Consider the following 21,780-nt stretch of genomic DNA (forward strand, 5'->3'; position numbering starts at 1 on the left):
GAGCAGCTACCGGCCTGGACACATCCTCGGTCCCCAGGCTGGTTAAATATGTATCGCTTTAAAACTAGGGCAATACTTGAGACCTGACACCGGGGCGCAGGGCAGGGGGGCTCCTCCTCTTCCGCAGGTACCCCGCTGGCAGGGCGCCCGGGCTGGGGCCTCCAGCTGCAGCAACGGCAGGGCGCCATTTGCCAGCCCTTCCGCCCCAGCACTGAACCCACTTACCTGGTAAGACTCCTGGACCTTGGACTCCGTCTGTCTCCTTTTCCTGCTCGTCCGCCCGCTCTGAGTTCTCAACCACCTGATCCAACTCCTCACTCAGCTGAAGGGGGGGACAGAAGGCGAACCGTGAGCTCCACCAGCCCTGCTAGTCGGGACTAGAATGAGAAAGCAGAAACTGCCTCGCAATGGTCACACACACAATCACATGCCGTAGGGTGTGTTACACCAGTTCTACAGATGGGGACACTGAAGCTCCGAAAAGTCCTGTAATTCCTGTATACTGGTTTCCCAGGGCTGCCGTAACAAAGCACCACAGACTGTGCGGCTCAAAACAACAGCAGTTTATTCCCTCACAGCCCCGGAAACCAGAAAGCTGCAATCAAGGCGTTGGCAGGGCTGGTTCCTTCTGAGGGCTGTGAGGAAGAATCTTTCCCATGGCCGTCTCCTAGCTTCTGTCAATGGCGGGCAAGCCTCAGTGTGCCTTGGCCTGTAGATGCATCTCGTCTCCAACGTCCACCCTCATCTTCACATGGAGTCTGTGTGTCTCTGTGTCGCCACGTGGTCATCTTCTTATGAGGACACCATATTGGATCAGGGCCCGCCCTACTCCAGGAAGACCTCATCGTAACTAATTACATCTGCAATGACCCTATTTCCAAATAAGGCCACTTTCTGAGGTGCCAGGGGTTAGCATTCCCCACACATCTTTTTGGAGGGACACAATTCAACCACAACACTTTCCATGGTCATGGAGCCAGAAGACAAATCCAAGTTGGTCTAGTTCCAAAACCTATGATTTTAATGGCTTCCCAGACGAGGAGGAAACTCGGCTAAGAGTCTGCTGAGAGGCAGGAGGAAATGGTGAAATTGGTGTCGGAGCTCTCCAGGCCTCTGGCTCACGTCCACCGACTCAGGCAGAACAAAATGGGGAGTGCAGTCCATCCCAGAGACAGATGCTAAATAACAGCCTGGTAGCAAGCAACTTCAACCTCCCCTCATCAGTGTTCTCACCTGGCAAATGGGGGCAATGCCACTGAGAAGGGTAGGGGGCAAAAAGGATACAATGATAACCAACAATTCTCATAGCATTGAGGAGGAAGAGGGCAAGAGAGATCAAGACCAGAATTTAGAGGGCCTATCACTGAATTAGGAGGAAAGCTACCTTCCTCCCTTCCCTAAGTATTTTCTTAGGTTCACGGTGTTAACACTTAAGGTTTCAAAACATTTCCACTAAAAATTAATCTCCAAGAGACCTGGGTTAAAATAAAACTCTCATGTATCTACTAATCTTCCATCTCTCTCTTTTTTAATTTTAGTTTTAAGTGACCTCTACACCCAACACGGAGCTTGAACTTACAACCCCGATATCAAGAGTCACATGATCTACCAACTGAGCCAGCCAAGCGCCTCCATCTTCCTTTCTATGCCTCCAATCCTCCCCCTTAGAATCAGGTAAAACCTCCAGTTTAAAATCCTCCAAGCTCACAAGAAAACCAACACGTGGGAGAGGGCTGGGAGGCTAGAAAAGACACCAGGAGATATGGGTCATGGAAGCACAGAGCAAGAGACCCCAAGCGCTCTTGTTGGCCAAAGAGAAAGAAGGATGTTAGTTCTGGGAAGACCCAGAGTTCTCTGACCCAAGCCTTACCCACGTTTGGCCTAACCCAGTTCCCTTCCTGACTACCTGCAGCCATAATGAGCCCACTCCTTGCCTGCCCCATTCCCAAACCCAAAATCTCCCTTCAGCAAAGAAACTTCACTCAGAGCTAGGTCCACTCTCAGAACGATCCAGGCAAGACAGATGTAGGCCACTCTCTGGGAGGCCTCCTTCTTCTAAACAAGAGACAGGGTCTTCATAACAAGCCACTGAAGAAGGTAAGGGGAAGGGTCCTTCCAGTGTCTTCCATCTTGGGGTACCCCCAAATAGAAAGTGACTCCACCTTTGGCCTTGCCCCTTCAAGCAGGATAACTGCCTATATTTTAATAAGCATTTCAGGAGCCCTGCTGGGAAAGGCAACACCGTAGGTTATGTATGGATGCTGAGCGACGTGGTCCTACAAACCAGGACCCCAAAGCTCCCTAGAAGCAGGAGCCGCCCGCGTCCTATTAACAAGAGCCATCACTCACTGAGGGATCACTCCCTGCCAAGCACTGAGCTAAGCACTCTCCATATGCCAGCTCATTGGTATATGAGATAAGGCCTATCACTACCCTCGTTTGCAAATGAAGAAACCCGAGGCTCAGAGAAGTGACTTGACAAACGACCAGAAGCAGAACCAGGACAGGAACACCGGCTTTCTGACTTCAAAACAGTTATTTATCCACTATGCCCTACTCCCTATAAACCTGAAAACTTTCAGAGGAAAGACACAACTCATTCCTCAGCATTCCCTCACAGTCTAGGGTATAGAATCTAGGGGCCACAGAACCCATAGCACTGGTTAAAATTCATCTGGCTCCTTTTGGATAAAGGAGATGGTAGGAAAAATATAGAAATTTGTCCCAAAGTCAGGTTCCAGACCAGGTCTTATACTAAAAAATAGGAAGCCTTGGGCAAATCTCATCTACTTTCAACTCGGCTTCCCCTTCCACTGTAGGGCTAAGCCATCTGCTTTACCCACACAGTATCATTTACAAAGGGAGGAATGGACATCAATAGTGGTCAATATTGATCAAGACAGCAGGAAGTACATATGAGAAGGACAGGAAGAATGCTAGACTGATCTGGGAAGTCAGTCTCTATGGAGCACATGGGACTTAAGATCCCTCCCTGAATAATGGGGGGGGGGGATGGTGGAATTTTAACCAATGAAGTTTGAGAGAGAGTTAAAGAAAAAGAAACGGCGTGAGAAAGCAGAAAAGGGACAGGAAAGCAGTTGCACATTTGTAAACACTGAGTTTCCAGTGTGGTTTGAATGTAGATGCGTGAGAAGATAACTGAAAATATGGCCCTGAGCTGTGCAGAGCTTGGAAAGCTGCTAAGAAGGTTGGACTGTTCTGGGCAGATCAAGGGCAGCATCAGGTGTTTGTAAAAAGGGATGCTGAGGGATCAAGGCAGGGCCTCAAATCGAATCTGTAGAGCATGGGAGACACCAAAGGGAGAGGTAGTAACACAGCATCTCAGTCAGTTGACCAGAGCAGACACTGGGACACAAACCTGAGGACTGAAGATGTGGAACTCACTGAATTTGCAAGTGAGGGGACCACCATGCGGGGCACAGGGGAGGGTGATCACCAGAGATGACCAGGGTGTAGGACCTGAGAGGAGGAGGAGGGCAGTTCACTAGTTCCAGGGAGTCGGGAGGTCTCAGGGAAAGCTGGAACCGCAGCCTGCAGCTCAGGACAAACAAAAAAGAGACAAAGAGCTGGAAACTGATAGTTAAAGTGTAGGAGGAGGTGAGACTGTTAAGAAAAACCGGGCACAGCGAGAAGCACCTAGGTGGTGAAAGCACCTTTTCAAAGTTAGGCGGGTCCCCAAACAAGACACAATTATCCCTGTCATTTACACCTGCAAGGGTCCGCGAGGCCTTGGGCTTGCAGAGGGGCTAATGCCTCCCGCACATCCGTTCCAGCCGGGAGGAGGGCGCCGGCGCCTCCACTTGCTGCAAAGAACAGCCGAGGTCAAGGCCGGCCGAGGCGCTGCTGCCTGGGTCCGACGCCACTTTAATCATTCACCTGCTGGTTACGGGTCGCGGCTCCGGGGCCCCGGCTCCATCCCGCGCCGAAGGCATCCGGAGGACCCTCGGCGTCCCGCTTCCTTCCTACTCCGCCGCTCCTCTGCACGCGGGGATCCCTCCCCCGCCGCACTCCTCGGAAAGCGCACTCGACCCGCCGGGACGCCCCCCCGCACCCCACCCGCCCAGACCCCGGGACCCCGCTCCTGCGCCCCACGGGAAACTTTGCTTCCGCCCCCCACTGCCTTGTACCTCCTGGTAGGATGTGGAGAGCTCCTGACGGATCATGGCACTGGCCCGAGCTAAGGCACACCTGAGACCGCTACGGCCCGGGAGCCGCGGCGGAGCGAGAACCGCGGCCGCAGCACCTAAAGCTGCCGGCTCTGCGAGGCGAAACCGGTTCGGAGGTGCGGCCCCGAGACCAGGCGGGGCGGCACTCGGCGCGTGCGCGTCGCTTCCGCTGGAGCCGCGTAAGGGTTGCTGGGAAATGTAGTTCGGTGCTAGAGGCGCAGCTCGGCAACCCTGGAGCCTCAAAGCCCGTGCGCTACTCAGAGCCACGTTTAGCCAGGCGTTAGACGCACGTGCTCTCTTCATCTCTCACTTCCTCTGTTTGTTGGAGGAGGAAGGACGGAGAAAATGAGTGGAAAGTGGAATAAAGAGGTCAGGTCAGATGAGTGGGAGAGCCTAATCTATAACTGCAAGAGGCAGCCTAGTGGTTTATAACCATTAATAAATGTCTGCAGAGCACTTTGTATATTCCAAAGCACTTTCACTCGTATTATGCCCTTGATCCTGCAAGGAACCCTGTGAGCCGGACAGTTTGCTTCCTGTTTTACAGATAAGGAAACTGAGGTACCTTGTTTCAGAAAGGATTTGGGCAGGGCAGTAATGAAGTGTTGTTTTGAAATGAAGGTTATTTAATCCAGGAACAGACTACAGAATCCAAGAACTTTCCATTATTCCTAGGGCAGACAGTTGGAGTGAGGACCTCTACCTTCTTGTCCTGGCTCTGCCCCTCTCCCGCAGGTCTTTTCTTTTTTTTTTTTTAAGATTTTATTTATTTGAGGCAGAGAGAGAGAGCACAAGCAGGGAAGAGGGGCAGAGGGAGAAGCAGGCTTCCCTCAAGCAAGGAGCCCAATGCTGGGCTCAATCCCAGGACCCCAGGATCCTGACCCGAGCAAAGGCAGGTGCTTAACCCACTGAGCCACCCAGGTGCCCCTCCTGCCAGTCTTGTAATACTCTGAGCCCTCCTCTCTATGCCTAAACCCTGCCCTGCTCACAGGGCCTTACTGAGAGCCTAAACAGATCCTGCAGCAAACCCCAAAAGCGCTGTCTCCTGCAGCAGAAGTCTCCTGTCCTGAATGCAGTGGAGGATATGGTGTTTGCCTTGTAGCAGGATAGATCTGAGGACCGCATCTTCCCCTCCTCCCACTGTCTGAACTGCTGTTCTGTGCGGCCACCTTGGGCTGATTCGTGGTGAGGCAAACAGAGGTCACTTATGCTTTGGTGAATGCTGCTCTGTGTCCTGGGCAGCTGCAGCTCTGCAACCCCCTGCACGCAGGCCACTCGGGGCCTCTTCCTCTTCAGCAGCAACCACAGTAGCACCAACCACATCAAAGCCCCCTGGACCTCCAGAGTATTAGTAGAGAGTGCCCCCCCCCCCCGCCTCTTCTGACCACCCTCCCCCATCCTGGGTTCCCTGGTTTTGCATCTTTAATGGAACTGTATACATAGCACCTAACATATCGTAAGTACTCCACAACGTTCAGTTTGTGAATGGAACACTTACTCCAACCATTTAACAGTTGCTTGCAAATACAAATGACAACAAACAACTCAAGAGATACCTAGCTGTATTAATGCAAGGCCGGTTGAAAGAACAGGTCACACAATCATAGAATTTTAGAGCTGGAAGGAATCAGAAAAATCAAGTCCAGCCCTATTGTTCCTCTCTACTCTTTGCTGCTTTGACCAACCTGGAAAATTACAGCAACCCACATTTGAAGGAGATACTAGTACAATATTTAACATGGTTTTAACAAATATAGCACTGAGCCCTGGGATACAGAAACAAATGGGATACTCCCAGGTCCTTGCCCTTCCGGCTCTTCCATTCTAGAATGGAGACACCATGAGCACATAAATAGAATTTTCTGTACTAGCTGTTCCCAAGTCCTCTCCTCCCATTCTCCCATGAGCACACACGAATCAGGCTTTCATTCTCTCCACTCCACTGAAATATGCTTGTCAAGGTCACAAATGACCTCAGAGTTGTCAAATCAGACGTCCATTTCCCCATCCTCCTCTTTTTTTGGTGAGCTTTTTTTTTCTTTTTAGTATAGTTGTAACACAACGTTACATTATTTTTAGCTGTAGAACACAGTGATTCAACAAGTTTTTAGGTTATGCTGTGCTCCCCGCAAGTGTAGCTGCCATCTGTCACCATACAATGCAATTACAATATCATTGATTAAATATAATCAATGCTATGCCTTTTATTAAATATAACCTATGCTAGGTCTTTTATTCCGTGGCTCATTCATTCCATAACAGCATCTCCCACTCCCCCCCTTCCCCCATTCTGTCCGTCCCCTCCGGCAACCATCAGTTTGTTCTCTGTATTTATAGGTCTGATTCTGCTTTTATTTACTCACGTGTTTTGTTATTTATCCTCTTTCTTGATCTGTCAGCTGTTTTGGCCTCAGCTGATCCTTTCTTCCCTGTCTACTTTCTTTCCAGGGCCCCACATGCTTCCCCTTTGCCTCCCGTCTCACTTAAAACTCCTTCCCAGCCTCTTTTGCTGGTTTCTCCTCATTCCCTCAATTCTCCAAGACGGCATTCCCAAGCTAGGTCTGTGCTCTCCCTTCAACTCACTCCCTAGAGGCTAGTGAAATGGGCTCCTCTCTAGTCTCATGGTCTGAATTCCGATCTCTATCCCAAAGATTCTTGTTATGGGTTGAATTGTGTCCTTCAAAAAGATGTGTTGAAGTCCTAACCCTTGGTGCCTCAGAGTGTGACCTCATTTGGAAACAGATTGTTGCAGATGTACTAGATTAAATGAGGTCATACTAAATAAGGTGATCCCTTCCTCTATTATGACTCACGTCCTTGCACAAAGATGGAAGATGATGTGAAGACAGACACACGGGGAGAATGCCCTGTTACGGCAGAAGCAGAGACCACAATGATGCAGTTGCCAGCCAAGGTGGCTTTAATCATTCACCTGCTGTTTACAGGTGAAAAAAAACCTTTTCTCATAGGGCACAGACTGGCCTGTGGCTGGGTTTCCACTGAATTTAGTCAACAGCAAGCACTACTGGGAGATTGGAGGGGGTCAGGGCAAGGGAGAAGCCAGGAGTTTTCTTTTCCTTGCTTCCTGTTCCTGGCAGTGCCCCTTCCATGGCTCCAGCCCCAGATGCAAAGGCTGTTTGTGGTTCTAGCTTCAGCTGGTGACTCAGGCCCCCAGACTCTCATACCGCCTCCTCCTCCCTTCTAAGGGTAGGATGTTGTTACTCTCCTGCTGTTTCTAATCTTCTGGTTACCTCAGGGATTCTTCTCAGCCTCCTTCAACCCCTATGCAACCAACTGTCTTATTACAAGTCATTCTGTTTCTCTTCGAATAATTTGTATTCTCCTTGCAGGTGACTGATTCATTTGGGAAAACGTATCTGGGTTCAAGTAGGGAAGGGCAATCAGAGGAATGCCTAGAAAAATCCAAGGGCATATAAGCATGCTATTAAATCATACATTTATACTCAGCATCTCAGGGAGGGGAAGCTAGATCTGATCAGTAGAAATTATAGGGCGTATCTTTTGGCTCAGAGAAGTTACTGACAAATAGAACTGTAGAGAGAGAAAAGGCTCAAGCAGAGAAGCAGCATACTGTATGCTAGGATGTTACGGAGGAACACGATGCATCAGAAAGGGGATGATATTCTATTCAAGGGCTTAGAAGGGCCTCTTTCAACCTGGAGACCCTGTGACCCAGGCGACATAGACCCTGCACACTGCAGCTTACTCAGCCTCTCACATCCACGATCATTTTTGGTTTCAGCACAAGTCCATCAAGGAGGCAGGCTGATATGTTACTAATATGGAAACCGAGATTCAGAGGGTTTGTGATGGCTCCTGCTCAGGTCGTTCTGTACTAGAAGCTCATTCTGTTGAATGGATGAAATGTATGAAAATTTGGTGCACTCACTGAGGGAAGGGGTAGCCTGATGGTTAAGGGAAGTCGCTGGGAGGGGACCTGGGCTTGAATCTTGGCTCTGCCACCCACCTGTGACCTTGGGCAAGGTATTCAAGGTCTCGGCACTTCAGTTTCATTGTCTGTAAAAATGGGCAATAATACTCATTCTTGCTTCATAGAGTGAAAGCAAGGATTAAATGAGTCAATACTTGTGAAAGTGCTGAGCCAGGGCTTAGCACACTGTAAGCCCTTCTTCGGTTTCCTTTGTCAGTACTCCCACCTGCAAAATGTTGGCAGGGCCTGAGAACTCACTCCTTGGTCCTCTCCACCTTCCTATCTACCTGCAAGTCCTTGACGATCTCATCCATTCTGTGGCTTTAAATACAACCTACATGCCAAGGATTCCATGATTTCTGTCTCTCGCCTGGAACTCTTCCTCCAAATCCAGACTCATGGAGCCAACCGTCAATTTGATACTTCTAACTTTGACATCTATATGTTCTCAAACCGACCAAGCTTCTCCCCCCAAACCTGCTCTTCTCACCGTCCCTCTTTATCTCATCCTTACGGTTACCAGGGCCAAAACCCTCTGGGTCATCTTTGACTCTGTTCTGTCTCCCTGACCCCATGTCTCCTCTCATTTGTCAGCAAATCCTGCCAGCCACACCTTTGAAACACATCCAGACCCACCCGCCCCACCCGCTGCTCACCATCTCCCTTGCCAGCACTCTGGGGCAAGCCACCATCTCCTCTGCCCTGGATTACTGGATTACTGCTGGAGCTCCCTGCTTTAGTCTGTCCTCAACACCGCAGTCATTCCACTAACATTTAAACTCATTCCTCTGTTCCATTCACTCAGCGTAAAAGCCAAAATCATTTAAAAATGAGCTGTGAGGCCCGCACGAAACCTGCCCCCCACATCCATTCCCTTTACTCCCTGACCTCCCAGACCTCATCTCCCACACCTCTTCCCTCCCACTGTTTCTCCGGCAAGCACCGCACTGTCTTTCCTCAACATGTATGCACCTGTCTTTCCCTCTGCAGAGAACACCCTCCCCTCCTGGCTACCTCCCTGACCCCTTTTTATACAAATATCACCTTCTCAGTGGGGCCTTCCCTGGTCAGCCTGTTTGTTTGTTTCTTTGTTTTGTGAGATTTATTTATTTATTTTAGGGAGAGAGAAAGAGCACAAGCAGGGAGAAGGGCAGAGGGAGAGACTCTCAAGCAGACTCCCTGCCAAGTCCCACCACCCATGAGATCATGACTTGAGCTGACTCTGAGTCAGACTCTCAACAGACTGAGCCACCCAGGTGACCCTGGTCAGCCTATTTAAAATTGCAGCCCCCCCCCCCCCCCAGGGCTCGCTCTCCCTTTGCCCTGCTGTATTTTTCTCCCTGGTATTCATTGCCATGTAACACACAACGTATGTATCTTATTCTTGTCTATCTCGCCCATAGAAGGTAAGCTCATGGAATGTAAACTCCATGTGGGCACGGATCCCTGGTTCAGCGATGTGTTCCCAGTGACCTGATACATGGAGGCCCTCAAAAAGTATTTGCTGAAGAAATTAATGAAGGAGTCTTTGCACAAATGTTAGCTCTTATTATTTCAGTGCTGATCTGCACCATGCCCTACCCTTTGCAAAAATCCCCTTGAGGGACACGACTGGGAAGGAAAATAAATCAGCCAGAAGTAAAAGGGAACTTTTAAAAAGAATTTTGTTTTTAAGTAACCTCTACACCAATGCGGGGCTCGAACTTACACACCCGCCCCTCCCATCAAGAGTGGCATGCTCCGCGACTAAGCCAGCCAGGCGCCCCAGAAGTAAGAGGGAATGAATAAAGCTGGGGTCCTGGTTTATAAATATATCTCCGTTGGTTCTGGAATGTAGGGCTGTGTCACCCACGAACCGACTCAGGAACTACTGTCACATAGGTCGGTCTCTGCACAGCTTCCAGTCCGCGGCTGGGGAGTCAGGAGCCTGGGTTGGCAAGCCCGGCTCCCCTTCTCCAGCGGCGTGGTCCCCAGGGCGCGGGGGCGGGGCTGGCGGCGGGCGCGCGCGGGGGGGCGGGGTTCCGGGGCCGCGGGGCGGGAGCGCGCGGGCCCAGGCGTCCAGGCCACTCCGCCGCCCAGGCCACCCGGCCCCGCTCGGCGCGCGCACCATGGTGGGCCCGGTGCCCCGGTGGCGGTTGCGGCGGCTGGCAGCGCTGGCCCTGCTCCTGGCGCTGGCCCCAGGGCCGCCCGCAGCCTGGGCCGGGCAGGCGCCGCGCCCCGCCGAGCCGGGGCCCCCGGTGCGGCTCTTCACCGAGGAGGAGCTGGCCCGCTACGGCGGGGAGGAGGTGAGCTGACGGGAGGCCTCGGGGGAGGCGCGGACCCCCAGCTGGGCGCCAGGCCTGCGGGCTTCCTCTCTCCAGGCCCAAGGCCGCGCAGGGAAACGGGGAGTCCTCCCGAATGGGGGCTCCCCGCTTAGCCCCGGCACCGAGCCCGCACGCCCAGTCCAGCGCTGCCCCCTGCCTTCCGGCGAACTGCCCCTTTGAGACCCGTTTTGGCTGGTGATCTGTCCACGATCTGTCAGAAAGTTGAGGGGGGGGTGATGTTAGCATCAGCTGGGGGCAGACGCTTCTGCCTCCTCTTTGGGGTGAGTGGCGGGGGAGGGCGAGAAGGAAGGGCGGGCCCAGACATGATCCAGGCTTCCCTGCACTTTGTTTTCCTGCCCCTGCCCGACTCCTCAAACCCACTTTTAGTGCCTCTACTCTCGGCTGAGCAGGAGCTGGTGGAGAGGGCAGAGGGCGAGACCAGAAGTTAGAGACAAAGGCACGCACCCCCCAACACAGCCACATCAGTCAGTAATCTGGAGGTGTCCAGGACACACCTCACAATCCCCTGGCAGTTTGGGCTGCTGGGGTCTAGCGTGACGCCTGCGGAGAGTGCGTGCGAGTAAGATGCTACGAGGCAGAAGGGCCGGAGCGGGCCTATCGGGGAAGCCAGGGGAACAGTTTGATGGGGAAATGACCATAGCACAGCATGTCAGCGTTGATAGGAACCGACGTCCTGCTTTTACACACGGGGAAATGAGGCATGCCACCAGTTAGTGGCGGAACAAGGAAGAGACCAGTGTTCTCTTGTTAAAACCCACCAGCCTGGGATCCCTAACCCTAAGTTAGCTAGCCCTAGATAGACTAGGTTTGAAGGAGGGGCGGGGGTCAGAAACTTGGCCCTTAGGCAGTGAATGGCTAGTTTGAATATCACTTGCAAAGGGACGTTGGTTAGAAGCCTGAGTGGAAGAGAGCACAGGAGGAGGGAGACAGGGATGTGACTAGATGTTAAGGGACACATCTTTCAGGGTAGCAGGGAACCAGATGATACAGGATCCAGGAATCGGTGCAGAATAGAGTTAACATAACTGGGCTACTCTCCTTAGAAAGGCCTGCTGGCAAGAGTGGCTGTTGGCTGATGTCTGGAATTCCAGGGTGTTCCACACTTCCCGAACGGATGAGGGTGGCTCAATCTGGGCTCTTTATACAGAGTATTTATATTGAACACTGCTAGGCAGAGAGGGCCTACATGGCCAGCTGCCAGTAAAAACCTTGGGCTCTGAGTCTCCAATAGGGTAGGGACTAACGTTCTGGGCAGAAACATCACACACGTGTTGCTGCGTTGTGTTGCTGGTGGAAGAGCGCTGTGTGTGACCCCTCATGGGAAAGACAGAGCATAAGGAAATCCGCCCATGGACTCCTCTAGACTCTGCTCATGTCCTTTTCTCTTACGATCTGTTTATCCTTTTTTTTTTTTTAACATTTTATTTATTTGACAGAGAGAGAGAGACAGAGTACAAGCAGGGAGAGCAGCAGAGGGAGAAGGAGAAGCAGGCTCCCCGCTGAGCAGAGAGCCCTATGTGGGGCTCGATCCTAAGACCCTGGAATCATGACCTGAGCCAAAGGCAGACGCTTAACTGACTGAGCCAGCCAGGCGCCCCTGACTGGATATCCTTCTGTGTGGCTGTAATAAATCTGAGCTCTGAGTACAACTGTAGGCTGAGTTCTATGAGTCCTCAAATGGAATCTTCAAACATGGGGGTGAACTTGGAGACCCCCAGCACAGAACCCAAGAGAAGAGAGAATTCAAGGTCAAGGGTACTTGCAGCAACAGCTCCAGGGGCTGCAGGATGAGGATGGAGAAGAGACCCTTGGTTTTTCATGCTGACATTATTGATTCTTAACTAAGGGAAGGAGAGAGGGAAGCTTGAGGCGGGAACAGGTTAAGGAGAGCATTGTTTTGGGTGTCTGTAGGCAGAGAGAGGAAGAGAGTCAGGTAGGAGAGGGGCCGTTGAGTGCAGCTGAGCAGAGTCGTGCTGGACTCTGAGCCGCCCTAGATGGTTCTGGTTTATGCCTGTTGTCTGGGAAGAATTGCTAGTAGCACCCCCTTCACTCTTGGAAGTGTCACTGTCTGTATAATACATTATACAGTACCCTGGTTAGAGCCTTATACCTTTGGCTCATTCCTGGCTCTGACTCCCTGTTCTACTGTGTGACTTTGGGCAAATTGCTAAAGCTCTTGGAGTCTCATTTTTTCCCCATCTATAAGATGATTCTATCAGTCAGGGGTCCACCCGAAACAGAACCAGTAGGAGATAACATATTGGGTTTATTGCAAGGAATTGGTTTATGTGATCATGGGCACTGGCAGGGCAAGTCTAAAGTCCATAGAGCAGGCCAGAAAGCCCAGGGCAGTAGCCGATGCCCCAGCCCACCAGGGGAACTTCTTCTCCTGCAGGGAAACCTCAATTCTGTTCTTAAGGCCTTTCACCTGATGCAGTTAGGCCCACCCAGATTATTCAGGATAATCTCCTTTATATAAAGGCAACTGATTGTAGATGATAATCACATCTACACGATATCGTCATAGCAACACCCAGATACTGTAATCAAAGTTGGCACGTAAAACCGACCATCATAATGGCTATCGCAGGAGTTCCTACTCCCTCTAGGGTTGTGTGAGGATTTAATGAGATGGTGAAATGCAAAGTGTGTCGGATAGGCCTGCGGTGATCTTAGCACAGTAAGCCTTAATAAATCTTAGCTGCTCTTTTTGTTAGCTTATTATTAAAGTTATAAGCAAGAGGCAGTGTAATAGGTCCATAATCCTCTTATGCAATTCAAAAATCAAATAAGCTCTGAAACCAGAAGGGTTTTTTTTTTTAAGATTTTATTTTTAAGTAATCTCTACCCCCAACGTGGGCCTTGAATTTACAACCCCGAGATCAAGAGTTGACCGGTCTACCAATTGAGCCAGGCAGGAGCCCCAGAATGTTTGTTTTCTCTTTTTTTCTTTGTTATTAAAGGATCTGAACTCCTTTGGTGAAAGAACCTTGCCAGAACTGACATGAGTCTGCGTCTATATGTGTTGTACTTAGTGTGAATATTCATGTTCGTGCTTTACTGTGGAAATGGTAATATAGGTGATTATGGGGTGCTGCCTCGGACCTCCATAGGGAAGATGAGGTGACTTTGAGGATTCTTTGCTTCAGAGGGGATATCATCCTCCACCCTCCCAGCACAACGCGGTTTCTGCCAGCGTCAGAAAATATGTTTTAGAGCCTTAGTTGCATTGGAGGACACCAAGGGCAGAGGGGGTCACCCTGCCTGCCCCCACACCCACCTGATTTCTGGGCCTGGGGCCAGATGTATGTATTTAACTCCTATATAGCACTAACGGTTCTGTCAGGCACCATCCCAACCACTTTATTTATTTAAAGATTTTATTTATTTATTCGACAGAGATAGAGACAGCCAGCGAGAGAGGGAACACAAGCAGGGGGAATGGGAGAGGAAGAAGCAGGCTCATAGCGGAGGAGCCTGATGTGGGGCTCAATCCCATAACGCTGGGATCACGCCCTGAGCCAAAGGCAGACGCCTAACCGCTGTGCCACCCAGGCGCCCCCATCCCAACCACTTTAAAGCACCAGCTCATTTCATGACGACCCACAGCCCCTACATGAGGTAGGTGCTATTATGTGAGTTTTCAGAGAGGAAGGAGGCATGGGGAGGTTAGGTAACTTGCCCAAGATTGCACAAGTAGACAGAGAGGTGAACCAGGAGCTGCTCCCTCTGGCTTGCACAGGGAAAATGAACTACCACGAGCCCCCGTCCCCATCGCTTCAGGCAGTGACCTGCTCCGGGGGCATACTGGTTCTAAGAAGATACCAGAGTGCAAGCGTGCCCGGAAATGTAGTTTAGCGTCTGGAGTTTATTTGGACCCTGAGCTTGCCAAGGCTCCCTCGGCTTCACAGTTACTCTCCGCAGATGGAATTCGTCTGTGCTCAACACCAGCTCTCCTTGGAAATCTGTGCTAAGGTGGGGAGGTGGACAGGGTGACATTCGTTTGGGGAGGTGGACAGGGTGACATTTGTTTTCGGCTTTTCTAAAACTTAATGATAGGGAAGAGAAAGACTGTACTTCCTCCAAAAGGATCATTCTGGACAGACATTAAGAATATACAGACAGTCAGTGAACGCAATGGGATAGAGGCAGCTGAATAAAGAGGTGAAACCACCTCTCTAATCATACAATTGAGTGATGGCTTGTAGACGTTTGGCTGTGCGAAGGAGTACATTCTACACCCTCCCCCAGTACACACACCACAGAAGTTCCACGCAACAATGCTGATTCTTACTGTGTGATGCACTTAGACATTTTCTATTTTCTGTTCTATTTTAAACTTTTCTTTTTCTACTTCATTATCTAAAATTGGTTAGTAAATCGCTAAATCAATCCATGATCCATTAATAGGTTACCAATGCCAACTGCAGTTAGAAACTAACCTGGCCTTAGATTGTCGGAGGGCCCCATTATTTCTGCAGAATAAAACATCCGCAGCAATTTCCCTCTTTATCAGTGAGGACCTTCAGCTCTGTCCCCGACCCCTGGTGTAGGGTGTGAGGGTTGAAGGCTCAGGGGCCCACCTTGCTGCCTGCACCCAGGCTCCAGGCCTCTCCCTCCTGGCTGTGGAAGAGGCCTCCTTCCTCCACCTTGCTGCCTTCATCGGCCCTTTCGTGGTCGTTCTTCTGGCACTCTCCTGGTCCCCCTTGACAGTAGGTGGGGAGGAAGGCCAGACAGTGAGACAAGTCCAGACCCCGAGGAGAAAACCAGGTTTCATTCATGCAGGTGGTCCCCCTGATTCCCGTCCATCTGGGTGCCTCTGGCCCACCCCGTGTCTCACCTGGTGGTCCTGAGTCTTGTGGATGAAATTTCCCAGGCCACCCTCACCTTCTCCTGGTCCCAGGCAAGTGCTCCGTCCTCGGGCTGTGTGCCCCCTGGTGGGGCAGGCCAGGCAGTGGAAGGAACTTGGGTTCCAGGGCTCCGGGCTCCAGAGACAGCTCTAATTCCTGCTGGGACCCAGGAGAGCTGCATCTGTAAAATGAAGGTGTTGCATAATCTTCAAGGCCCCTCCAGTTTTAACTTAAAATTCCTCTAGAATCCTTATCTGTCACTTGGGAATTACATTTTTTTCTATCTTTCCTTTGGGAAGATGTCCAGTCTTCTTCCACTGGATTATCTGATTCCTCTTTGATCTGATAACTTTTAAAAATCTAGAGAAGGATCTGGGTAACTAACATGTATTTCCCCAAACTGCTAAGTGCTTCGTATCTCTTGCCTTGGCTAACCCTCACAACGGCTCAGTAAGTGGATACTTTCATTATCTTCTTATTACAGAGGAGAAAACGGAGGAACAGAGAGGTAAGTACCTTGCCCAAGGCAACACAGTTTATAAGCGGTGGCTCAAATCCGGGTCTGTTTGACTTGAGCCCTTGTGCTTGGAACGCACCACCATGGTGACTCCTCCTTTGGGCTCTGGGAAAAGGGCAGACCTCCTGCAGTTACTTCAGACCTGCTGTGCAGATTAAAAAAAAGAACGGAGCATCCTTCCAGGTGGATGAGCGCGTGGGGGAGCACGGTGTGAAGCTGGTGATGACCACGTGCGTCTCCACCGTGTCTCCATGGACATTTCTTTGTTTAATTATTTATTTATTTATTTGACAGAGAGCACAAGCAGGGGGAGTGGCAGAGGGAGAAACAGGCTCCCCGCTGAGCAGGGAGTCCAAGCCGGCCAGGGGCCTGATCCCTGGGATCATGACTCAGCCGAAAGCGGACGCTTAACTGACTAAGCCACCCAAGCGCCGCTCCATGGACATTTCTGTTTCGGAGTCTGCATTTCTACTCCCAAGGCTTCCACTCACACTGTCTTCTCAGTTGCCACCTCCAGGGCCTGGAAACCATGCCACTGCTCCGTTGTCCACGGACACCCGGCTCCACAGACGAGAACCGCCCCCCAGCCCCACCCCCAGCACACTTGACCTTTAACCGAGAAGGCCTTTCCTCTCTGTGGAATGTCTGTAACAACATTCCTTTCGACCCCTTTGCTGGGACTTCCTCTTTGCACTGACATTCAACGTAGAGTTTCACGAGGAGATAAATATTTAACTGTCGAAGAAATGAAGGGTGTTAGTGATACGACGCTTGCGGTTATATTTTATGTATGTGAATGGCAGGTTTCTATGCCTCTTTGCACACAAGAAAGGAATAACATATCAAAGGAAAAGCAACAGAATGGAAAATATGACAAAATGCCATGGGTAAAATTATAACTGTTAATATATTGTTTAAATTGAAATAATATATAACTTGCACTCGATAAGCAATTGAAGTCAAAAAATAAATAATCATAGTGAAAGAAAGGCCGTAAAAAAAAAAATGCAGGCTGCTGGCTGGTTAAGCCAGGCCTTTTAAAATCACCCTTATTGGGGCGCCTGGCTGAGTGAGTAAGTGGAGTGTGCGACTCTTGATCTTGGGGGCGAGTTCAAGCCCCACATGGTTGTAGAGATTACTTAAAAATAAAATCTTAAAAAAAAATTAAAATAACTCTTAGGTGAAGTGGGGCAAGCGTCTACCAAGTCAAAAGAAGTTCTGGGGACTGTCTGTTTGGAGCTGATAGGGACTATAATAAGCACCAACTTCCTGAGCTGGGCCTGCCATGTGCTTACGGACGCTGTGTCCTTCAGCGTGCCTGGAAGGTCAGTTATACATGTTATCCATATATAACAGTTAGAGAAACTGAGGCCTGGGAAGTTATGTGCCAGTGAGATAGGCTTCCTGGGCCAAGTCACTTACCTCCTCTCTCTGTGAAACGTAATCACGAAAACTTGACCTTAAGCCCCACAAGGGCAAGAACCTTAAGGCCCAGGCCTAGAGAAGACCAAGCCATGTGCTCTTGGAGATCTAGAGATTCCTGTACACCCGGCTGCAATGCCCCCCCTTCACCCCAGCCTAGGAGCCGACTGTTGTGTCCCCATACCCACAATGGGGCTGAGACAAAGGAGCCCTGGTCTTGCATGTCCTAGAACTGTGCCAGTTGCCCCAGCCCGAGTCCACCTTGATGGTAGTTAGAAAATTCATGCCATCTGTTTTTGTGGTGTTCTCTTTGGTGGTGGGGGGCGGGGGTAGGAATTTGAAGGTGACATTTTATCCCTACGAATATAGCAAAGAGTACGGTATCAGACTCACTCTTGGTACTTTGCAGAAACAGCATTGCTCTATTTCTAGCACTGTAAATGGTTTTTTGAAGAACAAACTGGGCAGATTTGTAATGAAAGTGATTACATTGTTCGTATACTTTGGTCCAGGAATTCCATATATTCCACGCCTCAAGGAGGTACCTCACCAAATTATAAAGTAGCTTATAGAAAGATATTCATAATCCTGCCACTTATGGTTTTAAGGAATTGGCAAGAACCCAAATACCCAAAAGAGAAGAAGAGCTAAACCAACAGGTACACAGTATCACTCATATAAAATATAGCTGTGTTAGTGACAATGATTTTGGTTATTTCAATACATGGGAATGTTTATATGAAGAATATTACCTGTAAGAAGCAAAATATAATATTGATCATTTATACTGATTGCATCCATGTGGGTACCTGACCAAGATGAAAAGAAATTTGGGTTAATTTAAATAACTCACCATTTAACATCCTTTGAATTTTATCTATGCAGATTCGCTTCAGTCCCTGGGATTTTTTTTTTTTTCACAGAAAGGTATTATTATGGTCTTGTCCAAAGTTTGTGAGTGGACATGACATTGGGCAGGGAGGGGCAAGCTCCTGATAGGGACGAGCTTGCTGAGGACCAGCTCTGGGAAGGCTGCTTTGTACCTTCACCCGCCGCTGTCTGCACAGCCCGTCGTGAGAAGAGATGTCACTAACTTGGGCTGGAGGAGTGGAGCTCCTGGGTTCCCTCCAACAGCTTCTCTCCTGCTTTCTAGGAGGATCAGCCCATCTACATGGCAGTGAAAGGAGTGGTGTTTGATGTCACTTCTGGAAAGGGTAAGTGGCTCGGCTTTATGAATCCTTACTTCTGGGGAGCTTGGCAGCCAGAGTGGGCACGGGATGTGTGAAGAAAGGGAGGGAACACTGGTCAGCTCCTTTTCCCTCAGACTGAGTAACAATCTTTGTCAGCGTTGTACTTCCACAGTGTTTTTCTCATAATGTCATCCTCCTGCTCAGAAACCTTCCATGGCTCTCTGCTGCCTCTGGCATCAAATTCCAGCTTGCTGATTTACCATGGTTGAAGCAGTGAGAGGAAAAGTGTTGCTTTGCAAGGCGTTGGGATCATAGAACATGATAGAACATTTTAATGCCAATTCACGGTTTCTCTAGTGGTGATTACAGATGATCTCACGGAGGTAGTTTTGTTATGGTTCATTGTGTGTCTGATCCCAAACAAAAGAAGTAGGCTTGGCTCCCACCAACATTTAAGAAGACTGAACATTCTTCTTGTTTGCATTTTATTTTATTTTAAAGATTTTATTTATTTATTGGACAGAGAGAGAGACAGCGAGAGAGGGAACACAAGCAGGGGGAGTGGGAGAGGGAGAAGCAGGCTTCCCGCCGAGCAGGGAGCGGGATGCAGGACTCGATCCCCGAACGCTGGGATCGTGACCTGAGCCGAAGGCAGACGTGTAACGACTGCGCCACCCAGGCGCCCCTTCTTGTTTGCATTTTAAATATTTTAAGAGATTATTTTCATTCTGTGTTTTTTGAAAGTCACCTCTCAGCCCAGCATGTGTGACTTATTCCATATTCTGAGTCAGTGGAATCAGACTGGTGGCAGGGGGCGGCTTATCAGCCTTCCTGTCCTCACTGCTTCCCCTCTCCTTGGGCCTGGAGGCTTCTTCAGCATTGGATTGGGTCTCCGAAGCCCCCCTCCCCCGCCACGTACGGTCTCCTGCCTGCTTTGCCTGCACACCCACACTCACATCGTCTTCCTTCTTCTCCACTGCAGAGTTTTATGGACGAGGAGCCCCCTACAATGCCTTGACGGGGAAGGACTCCACCAGAGGGGTGGCCAAGATGTCCCTCGATCCCACAGACCTCACCCATGACACTGTGAGCCAGATGATGAGCCTTTGTCAAAATGTCCCACCCCTCCTTGGCCATGGCCTTTTTTACCCCTAGGCAATAGCAAAGCTTCCTAATTGGCCTATTGACATTCCAGTCCACTCAGTGTGACCGGCTGTTTCTTGAACTAGAGATCTTAACTATGCCACTCCTACTCAGAAACCTTCCATGACTCCCCAGCGCCTACAGAGTCAAGTCCAAGCTCTCGTGAACTTGATGATCAAACTCAATGATCTTCACAACTTGGCTCCAACCTGACTTGGCAGCCCCATCCCCCTTGAGGTCTGCACCGGCCACCCGCAGCCTCTTATAGGTTTGCTGTTGGTCTCTGACGCCCACTCCCCAGACCGCTCCGAGCGTGAACAGGGTTGAGAAGCAGAGGATCCCCCATGTTCATATTTCTGTGAAGGAGAAAACAGCATTGGCAAAAGCCATTTGAGGGCCTCAGTAATCCCGGCGGAGGGGGGGGGGGCTGGAATTCACCCCAATTGCGCTCAGATGAGTCACACTCGTAAACCACAACATTACAGAAACTTTCAGGAGTCAGGGAAGGGGAAAGGTGTATGAATCTATAACAGAAGGGGGGGTAGAGAGCCCTGAGAAGGAGGTGGGTATAGACTGCACAGAGTGTACCCCAACCCGCCCCAGGCCAGGTGTTTGCTGGAGTCTTGAATTCCTACATCAAACAGCAAATGGCTCCCCCCCCATCAACCCCCTATGCACAGACACATGGGCTTGGCTCTTAAAAAGTTGGTTAGTTGAGATACTTTTTTGCCAGCATTAGGGGTGCAGGGGGAGGAGGGCGGGGTGGTGAGAGTCCAGCGTGGGCCTGACTCACTCATCTCACCCCCCCCACCTCTCCCCCATTGATTGGGCTTTTCTCCCCAAGACGGGCCTCACGGCCGAGGAGCTGAAATCCCTGGACGACGTCTTCACCAAAGTGTACAAAGCCAAATATCCCATCGTGGGCTACACGGCCCGGAGGATTCTCAATGAGGACGGCAGCCCCAACCTGGACTTCAAGCCTGAAGACCAGCCCCACTTAGACACAAAAGACGAGTTCTGATGTTCCATCGGTGGGAGCGTGTTCCTGATTGGGGTGAGGGGGGGTGGGCAGGGAGAACCCTGGCTGCCAAACGTCCTGCGAACAGGTTGCCCGAGCCTCTGGGCACCCGGACCTGAATAAAGCAGACGTTGAACTGGGAACCCTGAATGCCTGTTATTTTCCTTGGTCGAATGTTCTCTGGCCGTGACATCCCGCCCTCACGCCAGCCAGGCTGGTAAGGATGACGGAGCCGGGAGCCCCCTCGGTGTCACCGTTGGCTCTCTGGGCTGTGCACTTACAAGTGATTTACTTCTTCTTTAGATTTCTATTTTCCTGTACTTGCCAGGCTTACCGTGACCATGTTTACTTGAGAATAAGTACACAAATAAACTTCATATTTTCACAAGAGAATTCTTCCCCGCATGCCCTCTCCTTGAAGCCTCATCCGCTCCATGGGACGGGGCCACAGTCCTGCCTTCCGTGTCCCCCACCTGTGAGGGGCCGTCCCCAAGATGGCGGGAGTGGGGAGAATGCGCAGGAGCCGCAGGGAGCGGTGAAGGGGGTGTCCAAGGGGCTGGCTTGGTGCTACCGCCGGGAGAGAGTGACCATGTGATTCGGCTTCGGCCCCGTCTGCGGCTGGGAAGTGGTGAGGGAGGCTGAGGGCCGTGTGGCCAGAGCCCGGCCTGGAGGTCGTCCCAAGCACGGTAAAGCCCATGCAACACGCTGGACTCAGATTGCATAAGGATTTCATCCCTTTTGAGGGGGGATTTTTTTTCCCTCTAAGGGACACTGGCCATATCTGAAGACATCTTTATATTTTTGGTTGTCACAGCTGTGGGATTCTACTGGTATCTAGTGTTAAAGGTCCTACAATGCACAGGACAGCCCTCCCTCCCCAGACGAAGAATTACCTGGCCCAAAATGTCAAACGTGCTGAGGTTGAGAAATGTTGCGTTAAACTCATCCTGGAAATTTTGTAGTAGAGATTAATTTCTTTGGCACAAAATAAATAGCAACTACTCCCAAGAGAGAATTTTTACATTAAGCAGAAGAATCTCCTAAGGTGACTATTCAAAATGCTGATCCTGGGTCCCACCCCCCAGGGCTCATGATTCTGTATTTCTAGAACATGGCCTGAGAATTGCATTTGTAATGAGCACCACCGCCCGCCCCCCAGGAGACTGATATGGATGGG

The 21,780-nt window shown here is 50.4% G+C and overlaps 2 protein-coding genes across 7 annotated transcripts in view; one reads left to right on the plus strand and one right to left on the minus strand.

Annotated features, from left to right (window-relative positions):
- Positions 1-4,321, minus strand: part of PACC1 (proton activated chloride channel 1) — a 45,730-nt gene extending 41,409 nt beyond the window's left edge. For 3 of the 6 annotated variants that reach the window (XM_045787859.2, XM_045787857.2, XM_045787858.2), the window contains exons 1-2: positions 4,149-4,321; positions 226-322 (exon numbers count right to left, since the gene is read on the minus strand). In XM_045787859.2, coding sequence (XP_045643815.1) covers positions 226-322; positions 4,149-4,184 — 133 coding nt within the window. In that variant the 5' untranslated portion in view covers positions 4,185-4,321. Of the gene's footprint in view, positions 1-225; positions 323-3,379; positions 3,553-3,730; positions 3,818-4,148 lie in introns of those variants that run through there. The other 3 variants (XM_087858001.1, XM_087858007.1, XM_087858009.1) reach the window with 2 other exon arrangements.
- Positions 4,322-10,162: 5,841 nt separating this feature from the next.
- Positions 10,163-20,996, plus strand: NENF (neudesin neurotrophic factor). The gene is made up of 4 exons (XM_045787862.2): positions 10,163-10,424; positions 18,406-18,466; positions 19,425-19,528; positions 20,430-20,996. The coding sequence occupies exons 1-4, from the start codon at positions 10,248-10,250 to the stop codon at positions 20,604-20,606; spliced, it is 519 nt and encodes a 172-aa protein (XP_045643818.1). The 5' UTR covers positions 10,163-10,247; the 3' UTR covers positions 20,607-20,996.
- The last annotated feature ends 784 nt before the right edge of the window (positions 20,997-21,780 follow it).

The sequence above is a fragment of the Ursus americanus genome, chromosome 2 (genome assembly GCF_024610735.1).
Source record: "Ursus americanus isolate L20-20 chromosome 2, mUrsAme1.1.p, whole genome shotgun sequence".
NCBI classification, from domain to species: Eukaryota; Metazoa; Chordata; class Mammalia; order Carnivora; family Ursidae; genus Ursus; species Ursus americanus.